The sequence below is a fragment of the Peromyscus californicus genome, unplaced genomic scaffold (genome assembly GCF_007827085.1).
Source record: "Peromyscus californicus insignis strain IS unplaced genomic scaffold, ASM782708v3 Scaffold_13__1_contigs__length_99412109, whole genome shotgun sequence".
NCBI lineage: Eukaryota > Metazoa > Chordata > Mammalia > Rodentia > Cricetidae > Peromyscus > Peromyscus californicus.
Window position 1 is genome coordinate 47,262,386 of NW_026294424.1, and position 19,702 is coordinate 47,282,087.

The 19,702-nt window shown below is 46.2% G+C and overlaps 1 protein-coding gene across 1 annotated transcript in view; it reads right to left on the reverse strand.

Moving 5' to 3' along the window:
• Ccdc149 (coiled-coil domain containing 149) overlaps positions 1-19,486 on the reverse strand; it is a 95,807-nt gene extending 76,321 nt beyond the window's left edge. Inside the window, exon 1 of the mRNA XM_052734925.1 lies at positions 18,916-19,486. Within this exon, the coding sequence (XP_052590885.1) occupies positions 18,916-18,963 (48 nt within the window). The 5' untranslated portion in view covers positions 18,964-19,486. The remainder of the gene's footprint in view (positions 1-18,915) is intronic.
• Between the last annotated feature and the right edge of the window lie 216 nt (positions 19,487-19,702).

A 19,702-nucleotide genomic window follows, 5' to 3' on the forward strand; every position in this document is an offset into this window, starting at 1 on the left:
ACTCATTATCAGTCCTGGTCGCTGTCCGCATTGTGGCAAGGTACAAAGACAATTATTTCAAACGAGTGCTTGGCCTCGAACTGTTACGGCCCTGGCAGACAGGACTCCGGGAGCTGTACTCACAGGCACTCATGTGGCCCTCACAGTGAGGCCCTATGAAGTAGATACTGTGATTGGCCCATAAACGGGCAAAGTAGCAGATTAATGGGATGGAAGCAGAACTGTTCTCTAGAATTTCCTGGACAGTTCTTAAAGGGAGTGGAACTCCTCTTCATATTCTCCTCCTCTTCCCTGCAGCACACTGGCCTGCGATCCACCACACACTGCTAACCTGTCCTTAAGGGACAAAGGCAGTATTCCTTACTTACGCAGCGCAACAGCATGCCCAGGTGACTGACATCGGAGAGATCTGGCACCCTGGGTGGGAGCATAATGTGTGTAATCTAGTTCCTGCTAAGACTCTGTGTCACCACTGACAGCTGACACTGGCTGTCCATGACACAAAAGCATGTGAGTCCTCTAGTGAAGTGTCCAAAGGGTGTAGATGCAAGATCACTCCCCTCCCAGTATCATAATGCAAAAGGCAAAGAGATGGCTCAGCAGTTAAAAGGGCTTGCTGCTCTTCCAGAAGACTCAGGTTTCGTTCCCAGCACCCACACTGGACAGCTCACAACCATCTGCAACTCCAGCTCCAGGGGATCTGACACCTTCTTCTGGCCTCTGCAAATGCAAGAGACACACACAGAGAGACACCCAAACATACACATAAAGAAAAATAAAATAAATTAAAAGCATCCTTTCTAAACTCAAGAACTCAGCACAGTCGGGTGGCTGGCTCACTGGCTCATTTTCATTGGTGTATTTATTCACACGTTTCCTGAGGCTCTGGAAGAGTGGGAAACACAAGCTTCAGAATCAAAAAGCCTGGGGGGTTCAAATCCCGGCTCCTGCATTAATGCACACATTCTCTTCTGTCCACTCACCTCTCAGTTGTTGACAATGTTGATGACAGTCACATGCAGATGGTCACTGCAGCTATCTCGAATGACAACCATGAGGAATGAGTGACAGTCCATAGGAGAGGCACATACCACCATGGATGCCTCTTCTCTTTCAGAAATGTGTTTCACGTTTTAAAAGAACTTGTATCTATTTGTTCATTTTAAAATTATTTTATGTGTAAAAATGTTTAGCCTACTTTTATGTCTGTGTACTTGTATGCCTGGTGCTCATGGGAGCCAGAAAAGGCCACTGGATCCCCCAGAACTAGAGTTAGAGATGGTTGTGAGCCACCATACATGTATTGGAAATTGAGCCCAGATCCTCTGGAAGAGCAGCAAGTACTCTTAACCCCTGAGCCATCTTTTCAGCTCCTTCTTCTAGAAATTTCTAAGAAAAAGTTATAAATTGGGATGAACAAGCATCCTAGACTTTGCTGTGTCCTGTCAACACCAACATGTGATCACTGAGCTAGGGTATCAGATGCCCTTTCACACACAGGCAAGGACTAGCACCAGAATGTTCCACAGAGCCCAGGGGTGCTTAAGGAATGATCCATGGAAGCCAAAGGCCAATGCCCTGCTTCTCCCCAACCCCCTAAAAAAAAATCACACAGAGAGATCGAACCTCACTGCCCCTGAAGCCTGTTCCAGAGTTCCTGATGGCAAATGCCTGACCTCTCTGAGAGTGAGAAACAATGCAATATTTCTAAAACATATGCCTAACATCTAACAAATGTATGGTTTTATCAATACCATAGAATCCTGTCCTACCATTGTGAGTGCTGGGGATGATGAGTGATGGGTGAGTGACATGGAGTGATCTGATGGTTAGCACTGAGTAGGAAAAAGAACGAGAAATAAAAATACCATATGGTAACAAAAAGCAGAACAATGGTGACCTCGGGGAGGTGTGGAGGAGAGGGACATGTTGAGTAAGAAGCGCATACAGAACCTGTTGGAGAGCTTGGAATATTCTGGATTTTTATCTAAGCATGGCTGCTGGAACACAGTCCAAGAATGGAGTCAGTGAGCATTCTGAGTGCTTGTGAGACAACTCCAAGAAAACAAGACAAGAGTCCCATGACCTCAGTTTCTTCAAAACACAGAACTGTTCTTGGAATGTGTTTTCATGCTCCTCCCAGGTGGAGTGGATAGGAGTGAGTTTACTTCAGGTGTTGTTATTCGTATGCCTTATGGGAAAACACGTTTTTGCCAGCGTGGCTTGTCTTTGTGACTGTATACTTTACTCAGGTGACTCTTCTTAGCCCTCAGAGTATAAATTGTCTGATGCTCTGAATAAAGTTGGATGTGGCATGAGTCTTTAGTCTGCCTCATTTTTAGGCCCCGCTCTCCCAGGTTCACATTGCCAACTAGAACAGTAAACATGTGGCCACATGGATGCACACTTATGTAAAAAAATTCATTGATCTTTCCACATACAATGTGTGCTTTCACTCCCTGCATGTTAGTCTCTATATAGATACAAAGATAAAGCAGCATGTACTACAAGCTCATTTTGTAGAAATAATAACATGAAAAATGAGAGATCACACTTATATGTTAATAGCAGTTAGGCCTGGGTAGATTATAGATATCTTTCTCTGCTTAAACACATCCATATTTTTGTAAATTTGAAGCTTACAGAGAATTTATATGACTCAATATTAAAGTCAAAACCCATCATTACCTAAGATATTTATCATGCCTATATAATAGCTTTAGCCATTTACTTTTCTTCCCAAATCCTTCCTGATTCAAAAATCTAGGCCACCATGGCCAAGCCTTCTCTGTTGCCTGACGACACTCTACATGGCCAGGAAGAGGCAAGCCCAGGGTAGGGAAGTAAACCCTGAGAATTATTGGGTCATCTGGTATACCTGCTTCCAGTCTGCATGGGTAGAGAAGGTGTTCTGATGCCCCCTTTAGGATGCAGTCACAACTACAGGGCTCTGAGTCCATTGTTGCTGTTGCTAGCCTGTGTGGAGCCCAGGTTTGAGCCAAAGCCCAGAGTCTTGCTTTTTAATTCAATGTTTGGGATGTTGGCTAAGTGAGATGGGAGCCAAGATAAGGAAAGATATTTTCCAGAGGTCTGAAAGTAAGGATAGAGGAGCCTGAACACAAGGCTTCCAGCACAAAGCCCCTTGTTTCGTGGGAAAACAGGCGATTTGAAATGAACATAAAGCTCCCTGCTCTCAGTTCTTGCTGAGTAACCACAAATAGGGGCTCTGAACTTCTAGGTACTTCATCAACACTTGGAATTCCCATTTCTTTCTCTGTAAAGCACTACCTGCCCAGTCTAACCATCAATGTGGTGGTGTGGAGAATGTCCTTTTGGATTGTGCACTCCAATTTCTGGCCAAGTACCTAGGACACCGTTAACACCTTTAGGCGTGAAGAATGATTTTATTACCATTTTTCATTATGAGAAGATGACCACAGTGACCAAAGACATTGTGTGACTGGGGCTAAAGAGACATCTCAGGAGTTAGGAGCACTTGCTGTTCTTCTAGAGGATCCAAGTTCAATCCCCAGCATTCATATCAGGTGACTCATAACCATCTGCAGCTCCAGCTCCAGGGAGGGGATCTGACACCCTCTTCTAGCCACCACAGGCTTGTGTGTGTGTGTGTGTGTGTGTGTGTGTGTGTGTGTGTGTGTGTGCACTCAAATGGAAGACAAAAAATAAAATAAATCTTTTTTAAAAAAGCAATTGTGGAACTTCATTGCAGAAGAAGAAGAAGAACTTCATTCGAGCCTAGGTGGCAAATGATCTCTGGAGCAAGCTAATTCCAGGCAAGAGCATAAGAAAAGCCGGGTGAGCACTCAGGGGCAGCTCAGATCCCATTATAGAAATAGCTCTTTATAACCAAATGATTTCCCACCCACAGCCTCTGCCTGCCTTTTCCTAGCAATATCTCCGATACAGGAAAATTCCAACATGGAAAGAATGAGGGGACAGAAATGGGGAGGAGGCAGGTGAGTTACAGTAAACTCATAAATCCTGGGAGCTTATCAAAAGGTGCCTTGACTTGCCACCTCTGAGAGATCACGATCTGTACTTTGAAAGTCAGAAGCTCTGTGGGATGAAAATTGATAGAAAGAGACTTTGAGGGAAAAAACAGATGATCATGTTGTTCTCATAAAAAAAAAATATATGATACCCTTATTTTGATTCAGTAGTCTTTCAATTCAAATGTTAACGACAAACCATTGAGATTGCCATCTCTTCTGAACTTGCTCACTGCTGGGGGTGGGGGGGAGTGTACTTCGGGAGGCCCAGTGGAGATTCGATGATGAATCAGCCTTGTCTTGCCTGCAGCAACTCCAGAATGAAGACAAAGCAAGAACAATCCCAGCCCAGGCCGCCACAGGGATATTTGACCAGAGTGAGTTTGGCTATACGGATGCTGTGAGATGTCAGGCAGGAAGACAGCTTTAGCGGTGGCTGAAGGCACTGATGGCTGAGCCCTGAAATGCAAGTAAGGGAAAGGAGGTGTGCAAGAGTTCTGGGCAGAAGGTAGAGCCTATGGAAAGGTCAGGTGTGCGGAACCAGTCTTCACATAGAACCGGAAGTGGTTCTGCCTGCCAGGAGTGCTAGATGTATGGAAAGAGAAACACAATATAGAGTTGGTCCATTTGGTCTGGATGAAAGTAGAAATGTCTTAACTGACAGTAAAGTCTGGGCCCAAGTGAGAGCCAATAGGAGCTGGGGAGGCTCTTTGAGCAAGGGAAAGTTATGCTCAGACTCCTAATTCTGGCACTTAAGCTGGCAGTCATGGCTAGGATAGAAAGGTGGCAGATACTGGGGTGCAGGAAGGGTGATAGCATGTCTAACACAATCCTGGAAGAGGTTACAGTTAGTTCTCTGTGAGCACGTGCTGTGTCTTTTTCCTAAGCACTAAACTTGACTTTACTCAGCAAAGCCGGAAATCAGAACGGTCGGCAGATGTTCTCAAGCCCAGATGGGGTTTGGAGGGGAGAGGGGCAGAACAGTGTGGGCTTGAGATGAGATGATGCTCAGGGACAATGAAGGGGGTGCAAAGCTGGAAGTTAGGGGGGTTATCAGACAAGGTCATAAGCTAGAAGTTGCCTAGAATATCCAGAGTAGCCAGCAAGCACATCTGCAAGGTCTAGAAAAGCTGTGAAGGGAAAGGTGACAGGCTGACCCCAGCATACACATCAGGCTAGAACCAATTAGAAAGCAAATTGGAACAGGCTACAGAAAGGGAGTCCCCCACCCCACCCAACCACCTCCAATATTGCCTTCACCGTGGATTTACAGATGGCAGTGCAAGCAGGCCCGTCAATCTGTGCCCCATCAGCATGAATTTTCAATGGCACCGTGTTGACAGCTGCAGCTGACACATCACCTCCATTTGCAGAGGCATCTCTAATGCCCCGGGGAAGGGTTTTCCTACAGCCTGACAAAGATGAGCACTCTCTACGGGAGTGGGGCCTGGAAGCACACTTCTATACATCTTTTCACTTCCGCTTCTTTTCTGAGAGACACCAGGCAGGTACTGTTTCTCTTTATAAAAATCCAGAGGAAATAAGATGTCCACGACATGTGGAGATTTACCCAAGTCCAGGTAGCACCAAACAGCAGCCCTTGATGACTTAGGTGGGCTTGGCAATCTGAACTAGGAAATGCGCCAGGACCAGCGGGTATGCACTAGGACCGTTTGGACCGAGAAGGAGTGGAAGACAAACTCAAGTGGACTGAAAGTACGTGTGAGCGAGGCTCAGGCACAGGAACAGATGGGCTCCTGCGTCTGCCTAGCCCTTGTCCCTGTCAGCCTTTGACCCCACCAGCCATGCCTGGCAGACCAGTCATCTCCGAAAGCAGCTTCTTCTGCCCAAGTGACAGATCACACCATCATTCACCTCCAGAGTGAAAGCCACACTCATGACCCTGCTACTTTCTCTACTACTGTGAGGGCACTCGAAGTCGGAGTGTCCCCACCTGAAGCCAGATGAGCTGAGATCTTGCCAAGGGAGCCTGTATTCTGCTAGCTCTACACTTTCTCTGTGTCTATTTCCCTCTGCCCAAAACACCCTTCCTCTTCCTCACGTGATGGTTAGTACTATCAACTTGACAGGGTCTAGAATCACCTAATGACAAACAGGAAGGGTTATTTAGCATAGGTTAGCCTCTGGGCATGCCTTTGAGGGATGATCTAGACTGTTAATTGAGGTACGAATACCCGCCCACAAGGAAGACAGCACCATTCCTAGACTGCATTAGAAGGGGAAGCTAGCTGCTGAGGATGATTCATCTGCTTCTGTGAGTGCAGTGTGAGCAGCTGCTTTAAGCTCCTGGTACCTTGACACCCCCACATGATGGACTATATCCTGGAACTGTGAGCCAAAAGAGGCCTATCCCTTTCTTCTTTCCTTCCTCCCTCCCTTCCTTCCTTTCTTCCTTCCCTCTCTCCCTCCCTTCCTTCCTTTCTTCCTTCTCTCCCTTCCTTCCTTTCTTCCTTCTCTCCCTTCCTTCCTTTCTTCCTTCCCTCTCTCCCTCCCTTCCTTCCTTTCTTCCTTCTCTCCCTTCTTTCCTTCCTTCCTTCCTTCCTTTTTTAAGTTCCTTCTGTCAGGGTATTCTATACAGCAACAGAAAAACGACCAAAAACCCCGCATGCTGAAATTCTGCCCATCCTTCCTGCCCCAGGAGCCACCTCCACCCAGAACTTTGCTCCTTCCCCTGCTTAACTGCCCCACTACCGCCAAAGCACTTGTCCTAATGCATTTAATGGTCAGAACCTCATGCTTGGTCACCGTGGACACCCGACAGCAGCTATGCCACAGAAGAAGCTTTGCACCAGAGTATGACCTAAAGGATGACCTTTCCCTGTGACCCAGCCTGTCCCACAAACACTGTGTGGGTGGACCTCGATTCCTTTGCACCAACCATTCCTACCAGGGTCAACTGGGAGATGAATCCCAACATTGCTGAGCCCCATCTGTGTAGATCCAACTAATCAAACTATGGGTCGATGGGCAGGGGCATCCATGTTTCATTTTCCATATATGAGGATGTGAAACAAATGGTTCAAAATGGGTCAGTCTTGTCAGAGTCCTGCCTCAGCCTGTGCTCCCAAGCAGTCACCTCAAAAAAAGCTTCAGCATTTTGAAACTATCTCCTGGCTCTCCATAAGCAGTCATGTCCCATCTCTGAAGCGCTCACTAACCTCACAAAAGCTCACTCATATATACACAGAAGTTCCATTCTCTCTCAGGCTGCAGGCAAGTGCTGACAGAATAGTCTTTTCAGATAAGCCTCATGAAGAAGGAGAAGTGCCAGCTTGCAGCTCAATGATCATGATGATCTCAGGAAGCATCTTAGTCAGTGTTCTACTGCTGTGAAGAGACACCATGACCACGGCAACTCTTACAAAAGAAAGCATTTAATTGGGGGCTTGCCTACAGTTTCAGAGGCTTAGTCCATTATTATCATGGCAGGGAGCATGGCGGCCTGCAGGCTGGAGCAGTAACTGAGAGCTACATCCTGGTCCATAGGCAGAGAGAAAGAGAGAGAGACTGACTCTGGGTTTGGCTTGGGCTTTTGAAACCTCAGAGCCCACCCCCAGAGACACACTTCCTCCAACAAAATGCCTGATATAAACAACTTGAAAGGAAGAACGGTTCTTGGTTTCAAGCTAAGGTTGGCTGGGTCCCCTGCTTTCAGGCCTGTGTCAAGGCACAAGCATCATGCAGGAACAGCATGGTAGAGTGCAGCGGCTCACCTCATAGCATCCAGGAAGTAGAAGAGGAAGAGGAAGACTCTGGGACCATTCATATCCTTTCTCAAGTGGCCTACTTCCTCCAAGAGAGCCCCTCCTCCTAGTTCTCTTCAGTTCTGAATAGCACCATTAAAGTATGAATCTATCCACAGATTCATTCATGGATGGAGTCAAAGCCTTCATGATCCGCCTCCTCTCAATGACGAATTAAACGTTTGATACATGAACTTTGTGTGAGGAATACTTCTTATCCAAACCATAATAATTTGTGTTCCCTAGGAACCGGTTAATCCCAGTATGTGGTGCCATTTTGTCTGAAGCCCCCAGGATAGGAGCAGACCCTTCACTAAGCCCAGTTCTTGCAATGAGACAGCCAAAGCCAGCACCGTTTAGCAATGTCTTCAAATTTGAAACATTCCTTCCTGGAGGGAAGCAGGAAGCCGAGGAAAAGTCACAAGGCTGGGGGAAGCTCAGAAAGTCACGAAGGCCTAAGATCTCAGAAAATCACAAGACCCAAGAGGCCCCTCTCTGCAGTGATGTAAGCAGTGAACCATCGCCAGGGAAGGGGACACTCTTCAGGGGAGCTGTCTGCAAGAGGGACAGAGAGCTCCATGGATACGGGTTTTCATGAATTGTCATCATTCCGGGGCAAGTTTTGGGGGTGAAACAGCTGCTTCTGAGTCACCCACGCTCCTGTAAATGACTCCCAGGAAACTTGCTGTATCACCAAGCTAGAATGGAATCTTTTCTTTGGTCTGTCAACAGTGCCCGATGTGGGTAAACAGACAACAGCTCAAGCCTTCCCAGAAAAAAGTCAGGCAACAGCCCCAGTTTGGTGTAATTGATGGGAAAGAGGCTGTGTGTGTGTGTGTGTGTGTGTGTGTGTGTGTGTGTGTTGTAAGAAATATCATTTACTCTGGTCATTTTCATTGAGAGACTAGCCACAACCCTCTTCCAGTCTTCAGCCAATGTGTTTGATTCAATGTGAAACTCAGTTAATTTTTCAACATAATAAGAGTAGAAATTGTCAAATTTAGAAGTACATATGTGAATTTCTCTGCATAGGAGAGAACATGAATCCTATTAGTTAAAAATAGCACTTGTGCTCAATCCCCCCCACATGCTAATTTTAATAAACTTACTCTGAAATTAGCCTGCCACTACAAAGATAGCTGCTCATCAGAAGCATTCCCAGTGAGCACTCAGCTCTCCTCACAAGAGTTCAAGGACTCCCAGCAAGCTGAACAATGAAAGTTCAAAATAGAACACGTACCCTCCTTACCAAGCTCCGTGGCCCCCCACCTCCTGTCATTCCCAGTACCCTGATGCTCGATTCAATGTGAAACTCAGTTCATTTTGGCCATCACTGCACCCCATCTGCCCCGTCCAGCTTGCTGTGAATCCTGTATGGGTCTCCTTTGGAAATGTTTCCCATTGTCATTGTGTTAAATGTCCACTAATTCTGCATTTCCTTATCTCTCATTCTTTCAAACATTGACCCTGTATTATAGTCTCCACCTATGACTATGCTCCTCTACAATGGACAAGTCTGGTTCTAAGTGCTAGGGTTACAAATTGAAAACTTAGAGTTCCTTATTCTCAAGACGTTCGATGCTTTGGGGTCCAGTAGAGAAAGAGAGACAACCACAGAATAATTAGGATTCATTGATGTCATGTACATTCTATTGGTCAATTGTTGTTTGCTGTTCAAGCTTACTGAGAAGCTGAGTCTAGAAAGGGAGTATACACACACACACACACACACACACACACACACACACACACACACACACACTTTAGACCCAAGCACATTTATGTCAAGTGTCTTCTGGAACCCTCTGTCCTGGGTCAGACTTGTCCAGACCTCTCTATCGTAGAGAAGGGAAACCAGCAAGAAGCTAAGACATCATGTGCTTGAGAACAGCTAGAAAGTAAACTACTTTCAACTGTAGTTACTACTGTTTATCCCATAACACAAAACAGCCTGCTGTTCAGCTGTGGAAAGCTCATGTATAGGGAGGACGGAGAGGACCCACCACCAGCTGACTGTCCCTGCTTCCCTAGTCCGCCCTGGTTGATGTTTAATGATGCCGTCTCCACCTGCTGCTATTTCTTTCGCTTGGAGGCCTAGCTGAGGGGACACTTGGCTTGGCCCAGGACCCTGGAGAGAGAACTCCAACTGGCTGTGCCTCCATGAGACTTCCCCACTTGATTTTCTGCTGGATGTCTGTAAACTCCAGATCTGATGGGATCTCCTTCATTTGTTCTCTCAATTGTGCTCCTCCAGTCCAGTCTGCTAAATGTTGTAAACTCCAGGCTTAATATTTTACTCGATCTGTACTTCTCTCTATCTGCTAATTTCTATTTGTTCTTTTTTACTGACTGTATACTTAATAAACTCATTTATTGAAAACCCGAAGTCTGGCTATCATAGACCTTTCTCCAGACCACACAAAACAGCTGAGAATGTTGATGTTGGCAGAAAAGATGAGATCAGTGGTAGCTCACCCTCACCTGTCCCTCTCCAGTTCCATTCCCACTGCCTGGCACCATGCCCCGCAGATGATTGAAGTTCTGTGACAAGTGAGTTCAATGGAAACAAACCGACCCCAAGCACTTTCATCAAGTTGGACTTTAGCTGAACAAGCATTCGGTGCCTTTCTGTTCTAGCTACATCAGAGCACACTCTGCTGTCTGGCCTCTGAATCCCTTTGTTACCTGACCTACCCTGGCGATCTCACCGTGATGCATTCTATTCCCCCAACCAAGTAGCTTCTGTCCCTTCTTGGAATGTTTCCTCTCAGAGCAAACACCAGCTCAGACTCATGCCCATCTCTGCTCATGATATTCTTTGCCCTGTTTAACTAAAGGGAAGAGACTGTTCACATTCCACTTCCTCTAAGTCTGCTCCTCTGGCCAGCTCAAGTACTATTGCACATAGTCCTTTTATTAAATAAAAATATTATCGAATGGGAGTGAATGCTTCAGAACATTAACAGGATAGGCCTGTCTTCCCACCTCACCTCCATTTCCTATGGTCACTGCCATTTCTCTCTGTGTGTGCCTGTCTCTTTTTGAGAGGCCGGACATTCTGCCTTTCTGTCCCAGTGAAGGAGAATCCCAGCAAAATCCAGGTAACAAAGTGATGGTCTTTTCCATTTTAAATGCTTTGCCCTTGTGATGTCAAGGCATAAATGGCTCCCCAGTAGCTCCCTCCACCAAGATCTCCCAAAGATAAGAAAGCATATTCTACATCAAGGGCAGAGCAGAGTCAGAGTATGAAGGAGGACTTGGTCTTTGGTGTTTTAGAAGGAAAGCTGAGCCTTACCTGATGAGTGTTGGAGGAGAGAGAGGGCTGGGGAGGGTATGTGCATGGCTAATTTAGATACAAACTGGTCAGGTTGAAGAATTACAGAGATACAGAGTAAGACTGTCAATAGCAATGGCTGTCTTCAGTATCCACTGACTCCTCTTCAAAAGAAAATATATTTACCGTCGTATTTACATGTCATTTACAAAAGGAAAATCACCTTTGTAAAGTTTGAAGTTCTATAAACTTTAGTAAACTTATAGCTATCCCCATAATCAGGACATAGGATAGGTCCATCAAACATGTTCCTCTTTCACATCATTACAAGGCTCTGGCAAACCACAAGGGTTTTCTATCCCTTTACTTTTGACTTTTCAAAGATTTCTTTATTCTTTGGTCTCAGTAATAACCATCATCAGGTGGACACTATGGCCCAACCATCAACTGCACGCACTAAAGAAGCGTGGTGTTTTAGGTGTGTCAACTAAACCTTAGTAAAGGTGTGTTTAGAAGACATACGACAGGCTGGAGATGCAGCTCAGTGGATGAGAGCACTTGCTGCGCACGCATGAGGACCGAGTTCAAATCCTCAGTACCCACATAAATAGGCAGCTGTTGACATGGCACATGCCTGTAACCCCAGCACTAACCCCAGCAAATGCGGGGAGGGAGGAGCCAGGAAGATCTCTGGGGCTCGCTGGCTGCCAGTCTAGCTCTAGGGTCAATAAGAGACGCTGTCTCAGGGGAATGTGGCAGAGAGTGATAGAGCAGAGCATAGGATATCCTCCACTGGCCTCTGTGCACACATACACACACACACACACACACACACACACACACACACACACACACACACACACACTAACACACAGACACACCCATAGACACACAGACTCAAACACACACACACACACACACACACACACACACACACAGACACACACACACACATAGACACGCAGACACAGGTATACACACACACACACATACACTAACACACAGACACACCCATAGACACACAAACTCAAACACACACACACACACACACACACACACACAGACACACACACACACATAGACACGCAGACACAGGCATACACACACACACACATACACTAACACACAGACACACCCATAGACACACAGACACAAACACACAGACACACACACACACACACACGCACAGACACACACACACACATAGACACGCAGACACATACACTAACACACAGACACACCCATAGACACACAGACTCAAACACACACACACACACACACACACACTTTCAGAAGTGACTACCACGGTCTGTTCCTTCTGGCACTGGAGACTTCAGTGGCTCTGCACCCTGTCAGTTCTTTATTAGTTTGTTTGCTGATTTTCCATTCTAATAGGAGTGTTGTGGTTTCTCCCTGTGGTTCCAATTTCCATTTCCCTAGTGACTGATGATGCTGAACATCTGTGCAGGTGCTTACTCGCCATCCTTATCTCATCTGCAGAACAGCGTGTATTTAACTTTGCCCATTTGGAAAATTAGATTGCTTATTTTCTTATTTAGTTATAAGAATTGTTTATATATTCTAGATATGAGATGTATATTCTGCACATACCTTCTCCCAACCCATGGCTTGTTTTGCATTTATCATGCAAGTTTCTCAGAGGCAAATAACTTTTAATTTTGATAAAATTCAATTTATCTACCACTTTTGTTGATGGTTTTTCTTACCATGTCTGTAGACACTCTCTTCCTTTTACTCCAATCTTCCCAAATACAAGTTGGGTATATCTAGATAAAGATTATATTTTCTTTCTATCCTTTCAGTCAGTAGTGGCCATGTAACAATGCTCAAACCAATGGTTTATGACCAGAGGTAATGCAAAAAGCTCTCCATCCATCCCTCAATAAAGAAAAGCCCATGCTCTGGACTCCCCCTGCCCTCTCCCTCTCCCCTTCCCATGGGCTGGGATATGAAGGTAGCAGCATCTGGGTTCAACTACCCACTGATGACCATGCCTCAAATCATGGTAGAGCAACAAGATGGAAGGAGCCTGGGTTCCAAACTGACTCACAGAGCAGAGTGTAGGCCCACCTGGGCTGAGGCCCTATAACATGGGAGACACATTGATGTCTATCTTATTTAAAATACCAAGAGTAGGTATCTTGGATTTTTAACAGATATATCCATTTTTCTTAGAATGTGCAGCTCCTTAGACCCAAGTTTTGTGTTCACCAAAATTGGAGTCCTAGAGTTTATGCTCATTTTTCTAAATTTACTTGCCAAGAACAAGGTCAGCACAGGTAGGCATTAGTAGGTTTTATCTTCACAACACTTAAGAGAGTCAAGCATGGTAGTGCATGCTTTAATCTCAGCACTCAGGAGGCAAAGGCAAGTGGATCTCTGTGAGTTTAAGGTCAACCTTGTGTAAATAGAGAGTTCCAGGATAGCCTCAAAAAAATGAGTATTTTATTGTCATCTTAAGGGTGAGAGAAAGAAAACAAGGAGTTCACAGGAGTTGCATGGTAATTCTTCCCTTCTTTAGACAGTTCCCCAGTTTCACTTGGGGATCTTTTTGGTCCCTATTCTCAGTCTATGGAGCCTTAGTACACCTAAGTGCACAAATCCAGGCCTAAAACCATCAGATCACTACATTGCTGAGCAATCCCTACATGACAAGAGGGTGACCTCTAGAGGGCTTTGAAGGCCAGGCATGATGGCTCATGTCTGTAATCCTAACATGGAGAGGGGGATGTGAGGCAAGATGATTACCATGAGTTCAAGGCCAGCCTGGGCCACATAGTGACCCCAAGGACAACCTCTGCTGCAGACTAGGATGTTGTCTAAATAAATAAATAAATAAATAAATAAAATAGAATAAAGGAGTTTGGAGTGTCCTGGGGTTTTATGGGACATTAGTTTACTGCTTTGCCATCCTCTCTAGACTTGAACTTGAGAGGATGGGAGGCTGACTACATCTAGGAAACAAGTAGGCCTAAATATGGAGGGGGAAAAAAATCCTTTGTGTGCCAAATCAGCAACACAAAAAATCCTACCCTATCACAGTTACTAGACACATTAGGTAGAGCTGACTCTAACACTGCCACATACCAAGTAGGGCACACGAACAGAAATCAATGTTCTCAATGTCCTAGATGATAGAAATCCACATCGAGGTGTCATCAGGATTGTGTTTCTGAATATATCTCTAAGGGAAGGTTTATTGTTGCCTTGACTAGCTCCCAGTGGCAGTGGCAAGCATTAGTATTCCTTCACTTGACACTAACTTCAAATTCTGCTTAGGTCACCAGCTAGCCATCTTTCTCCTGTGTCTTCACTATGTCCTACTTCTAGGTACCTCTGTGTCCAAATGTCCCTCTTCTTATAAGGACACTAGGCATGGGATTAGCGTCCAAGTAGTAGGACCACATCCTGACTTTGTTGCATCTGCACAGACCCTACTTCAAAATAAAGTCACATTCATAAGCATAGAGAGGCTCAGTTGGACATATATTTTGGGAGACACAATTTAATCCACAGCATTGGCCAGGAAAATTCCTTCTGAGTTTAGCCATTTTAGCTCAAGATTTTGATCATTTGTACCAAGCAAGAGGCAGAGCCAAGACTTGTCCCTAAGTATCTTAATTTCTTCAGAGTCTAAGTCAACACTAAAACTAAAAGCTGGGTCTTCTGCTTCATTGGCCACAGGCCTGAACTTTAGTGGCTTGGAACTGAGATGGAGAGCTCACTGTCTTTTGTCTGCCTCACAGCCACTGGATACCACATGCCCAAATTAACCAACAAAATTTCGAGCAGTGATTGGGCTAAGAGATGATGGTCAACTTGACTGTCTTTAGAATCACTGAGAAGTGGTGGGGAGGGCACTGCTGCAGACGCATTTCCAAGGAAGAAAGATGGAAGGCAGAAGACCCACCCTGAATCTGGGCAGAACCATCCCATACCAGAAGCTGAGACTGATAAAAGGGAAAGTGATGGAGAAAGCCAACAGGGGCTTGAATCCTCTTCTCTCTGTTTCTTAACCACCAGCATGCTCTGATTCGCCAAGATTGCATCATTTACTGGAGGAACCTGCTTCTAGCTGTGGTGTGGCTTAGCCCTAGCACACACCTTTAATCCAAGGCTTTCTGCTTGAATAATGCAAATAGGATGAAATAAAATCAACCACAGGTCAAGAGCAGAGCAAGCAACCAGTTGATAAGAGAAACCATAAAGAATTGGAGGAAGTAGGAGGATGGATAGAGAGACACACAAGAAGTAGAAAGAAGGGACATCTGGTTGGTTGAGTTTTTGTTTCAGACAATGTAGGAAAAAGCTCTCTTTCTGGGACGACAGCAAAAGAGGAAGCAGCTGGGTGCTTTCTCTGCCTTTCTGAGCTGGCAGGTTTTCACCCCAGCATCTGGCTCTCAAGTCTTTACTGATAAAATAGATCCATAGAGACTTAGGTTAAAAACAACAGCCCAGGGCTCCAGGCAAGAAGGGAAATGATGTAGGGACCCAGATGGGACAAAAATTAGGACTTCTGCAGAAAGAGATGGTATCCCTTTACAAAGTCCATTTGGCCCTGGTCCCTAAATCTCTTGGTAATGCCACTAGCCATACTTTCTTGAATTCTACATGACTAGGTACCAGGCCCAATCTAAAGGGAATCCTGCTGGTTAAATAAGTGGGCAGGTAGTTTCCTGGGCAGCTGAGATTTCAAGGAAGGCAGACTTGGGGCCACATCTCTCAACACACATTGCTCAGCACTTTGAAGGAGGAAGTGGACTTGTTTCCTGTGGCCAATGTGACAAATTGACACCAACTGGGAAATGAAACAACAAAATGTACTGTCCCAGTCAGGGAGGTCAGATGTCCAGAATCAGTGTGCCAGTGGGCACCCCTTGGCTTGTGACTGCACCCCTCTGATCTCTGGCAGTTTTCATATGCTTTTTGTCTCTGTGTTTGTCTTCCTAGAGCCTTCTCACCATGTCTCTGTGTCTTGTGAACCTCCTCTCTCACTCCTTTCTGAAAGTCATTAGACACTAGTCATTAGATTGAGTGCTCACCCTAAATGTAAGATGAGCTCATTGCAAGGTTCTCAACTTCACAATATCCACAAAGACTTGTTGTGGGATAATCTTTTTGTACATTGTGAGGATGTGTCTCTGTTTAAGGCACCTTCTGATTGGTTTAAAAAATAAAGAGGTAAATGGCCAATAGTTAGGCAGGAGAGAACAGGCGGGACTTCCGGGAAGAGAGAGGAACTTGTGAAGAATCTGAGGCAGCAAGATGTGGAGGGAGTCAGATAATATAGCATGGAAGAGAGGTAATGATACATGTGGCAGAAGGTAGATTAATATAAATGGGTTAATTTAAGTTCTAAGAGCTAGTTGGGAACAAGCCTAAGTTTTGGCCAAGCACTCATAATTAATAAGAAGTCTTCTTGTCGTTATTTGGGAGCTGGCAGTACAAAGAGAGAGTGACTACAGAGACTCTACTTCCAAATACAAACAGATGAGCAGCTACAGCTCAGACATACCTATGGTGTTTAGGAAGCACAACTCCATCCACTGAGGTAGATTGGAGACCCAGAAATTTGCATTTTCATGGGCATCCAAAATGACTCTAATCCATAGGCCTTACTTTGAGAAAGCTAGTCCATTTGTTGCAGATTTCAAAGATGGATTAGTTATGGTCCCCTGTCTTGGGAGACATACCATTTCATGAGAGATGTAGACAGATTACATAAAGCACTGCTTCATAATGCCAAACAAGAACCCCAAGGCAAGTGTACCAGAGTTCAAATTATGTTCCCTCTCATTACAAGCAGTAAGACTTAGAGCATGTTCCTTGGCTTGCATGAATCCTGATTTCCATACTGTTTAAGAAGCGATTCCTACATATGTTGTTGTCAAATGAGGCTCAGACAGTGAAGGGAAATATGGCTTCCTGTACAATGACTGACATGAAGGGCAGAGTCAAGAGACAGACATTAGTTACTACCAAGGCAGAAGGCAAATTCTACTTACACTCACACTGCAGGTTTTTTAATATACATCTGTGCACAGGAAATTCCATTATTCTACAGCATGTTGCTCATGATATAAATATAGCCACAAAATTATGAACTTACTTAAAACATGAAAAGTTTTCACTTTTTTTTTTTTTTTGGTAACTCAGTTGCGTCATTCTTGTATGCTATACTATCAACGAGGTGAAACTCATTTGGGATGGATGAGACAACTTTTTAAAGACCCATTCCAGAATCTGTGGGTTTATTCCACAAGCATTTATCAATCACCTTCTGTATATGGAGCTCAAAGTGTAGGCATTGGAGAGCCAATTAAAAAACACAGACCAGCCAGGTTACCACTGCCATGCAATGTGGTCAGTACAAAATAAGCAGCTGCCATTGGGAGGCACCCTCAAGGGACACCTGGTACAATTTAGCATTTGATTATACTTCCTTTCTTTGTTTATTGAGTTACTTTCTCCCCAGACTACACCAGTAAACCTCACATGTTCTTTGAAGGCAGGAGATTCTGAGGTGTCTTCTGAATGGGTGACCACTGAATTCTAAGCAGCGAATAGTGAATTTAACTTCTTGTTTGTTGTTTATTTGTTTGGGGGAGAATAGGGTCTTGTGTAGAGCTTTGAACTCTCTATGTAGCAGAGGATGGCATTGGACTCCTGATCCTACTGTCTCTACCTCTGCCAAGTATTAGGATCACAGGTGTGCATCCCCATTGCCAGCTAAGGTGTTTGACTTCTAATAAGCACTCTCAACACACATCTACTAGAACAGGGAATATTGTACTTTGAGTCAGAGCCCAGCACTGGATTTCAATGGAGAAGCCCCTCTAGCCTCCTATACTGGTATGGATGATTCTTGGTGGGCCCAGGGACAGATTCCCAGTAGATCTATCCCTTGACGTAAAGCCTAACAAATGGAGGAGATAGAGATGGGCCGAGATATAACGAACGTATCATCCTACACTGGAGGTTCGTCTTTTCCAATGCTAGACCAACACTAAATGAACTAAACTACGGCAGAGGCTCTAAGTGGTGGAGCTCGCTCTACACACACTGGGCGTTAAATGACTAGATAACTGGAGGACGCATCCACACAGATGGTAGAGGTGAATGGTAGCTTGCTTGGGACAGGGAGATGTTACTATCCCTCTCACCTGAAGAAGCCAGCAGCCTGAGCCAGGCAAACAAACAACTCTGGGTGGATTAAAGAGGAGGCCGCCTAAGAGTCTGGAAGCTCACTCCTGGGACTGTTTCTGGCACACTCGCTGGGGAGGGTGTGGTGTTGTCTATTTCCACGGGTTAAATCACCTCTGCACCTGTCTCATTCCTTGGAGAAATGAATGACTCCACCACTTCACACACAGTAGGCGCAGGAAACAGGAGTTGAATGAATGGAGTAAGAATGCATGAACCAACCGTTGCAAGGACTCCAAACTCGTTTACCCAAACCACAGTTCCAAGCCATGCCGCCTGGCCCAGTTGTTACCCAAGGGCCCGGATTGTCCCCCAGGCGTCACCTTTCCAGCACCAGGAATCATCCAATCGCTTGCCTCCAAAACAGTGGTGACTAGGCAGGCAGGTGGGGCTTGTCTTCCCCCTCCCGGATCCCAGGGCTGTTGAGTCTCTCTTATCTTAGGCCAAACCCTGGCGGGCTAAAGGCCCCTCCCCAGAGCCTGGCACCAGATGGCGCGGGAGACCGCGGCGCCCCCGCAGGCCTGAAAGTGCGGGATGGACCGCGCACCTGCAGGTCTTGCGGGGGCCACCTGGTACCCGGCCTCTCGAGGGTTGCGGACCCGCTGCAGCCGCTCCGGAGGCCGGCCCGGAGCCCCGGCCTCACCTCGCTCACCAGCCCCTGCCAGTCGCTCTCGGTCCGATCGCCGTCCATGTCCCCTCCTGCGTGCGCCGGCCGGCTGCACAGACGCCTCCCTTCTCCTCCTCCGGCTCCTGTCGCCGCCTCCACCCCGGGCCCCGCGCAGCCGGGAGAGGGCCGGGCACCACCGAGCCTCCGCGCCGCCGCCGCCCGCGCGGCTGCCTCCACGTCAGCCTCCGCGGAGGAAGGGGAGGAGGAGCCGGGCCCCAACCACTGCCCTGCAGCAGCCCCGGGGCCGGCGCCCGCCGCGGCGCCCCGAGGACCCCAGGCCACCAGCCGCTTCTCCCAGGGAAGGGAGCCGGCCTGGGAATCTGCACACAATCCCCGACCCCATTATTCCCAGGCCTGCGGGGAGGGAGGGAGGCTGGCGAACAGGTGGGTGTCACCCCAACTCTGAGAAACCTAACTCCCCCATCCAGCCATCCGCTGCCAGGTCAGGCCTCCACCATTGGAATCGAAGCTCCTTCAAGGAAGAGCCTTCCTTTTCACAGAGCAAGATTTGGAACAGTGTTTGCACGCAGCAGGTGCTCTCTCTATTTTTTGTTGAGCACACAAATGAGCCCCTCCATACTGTACGCTGATACTGATTTTTAAAGCGACCAACATTTGCCCTTTTTTTTAAGTATCAGATGTCATATTTAGAACGCAAATGCAAAAATTGAAAATTAAACTTCAAATTCTGAATAGGGCCAAAAAGCTCAATGGTGGGACTTGGCACGAGTTCAAGACTGTGCTCTCCAGGGTTCTATGTAGA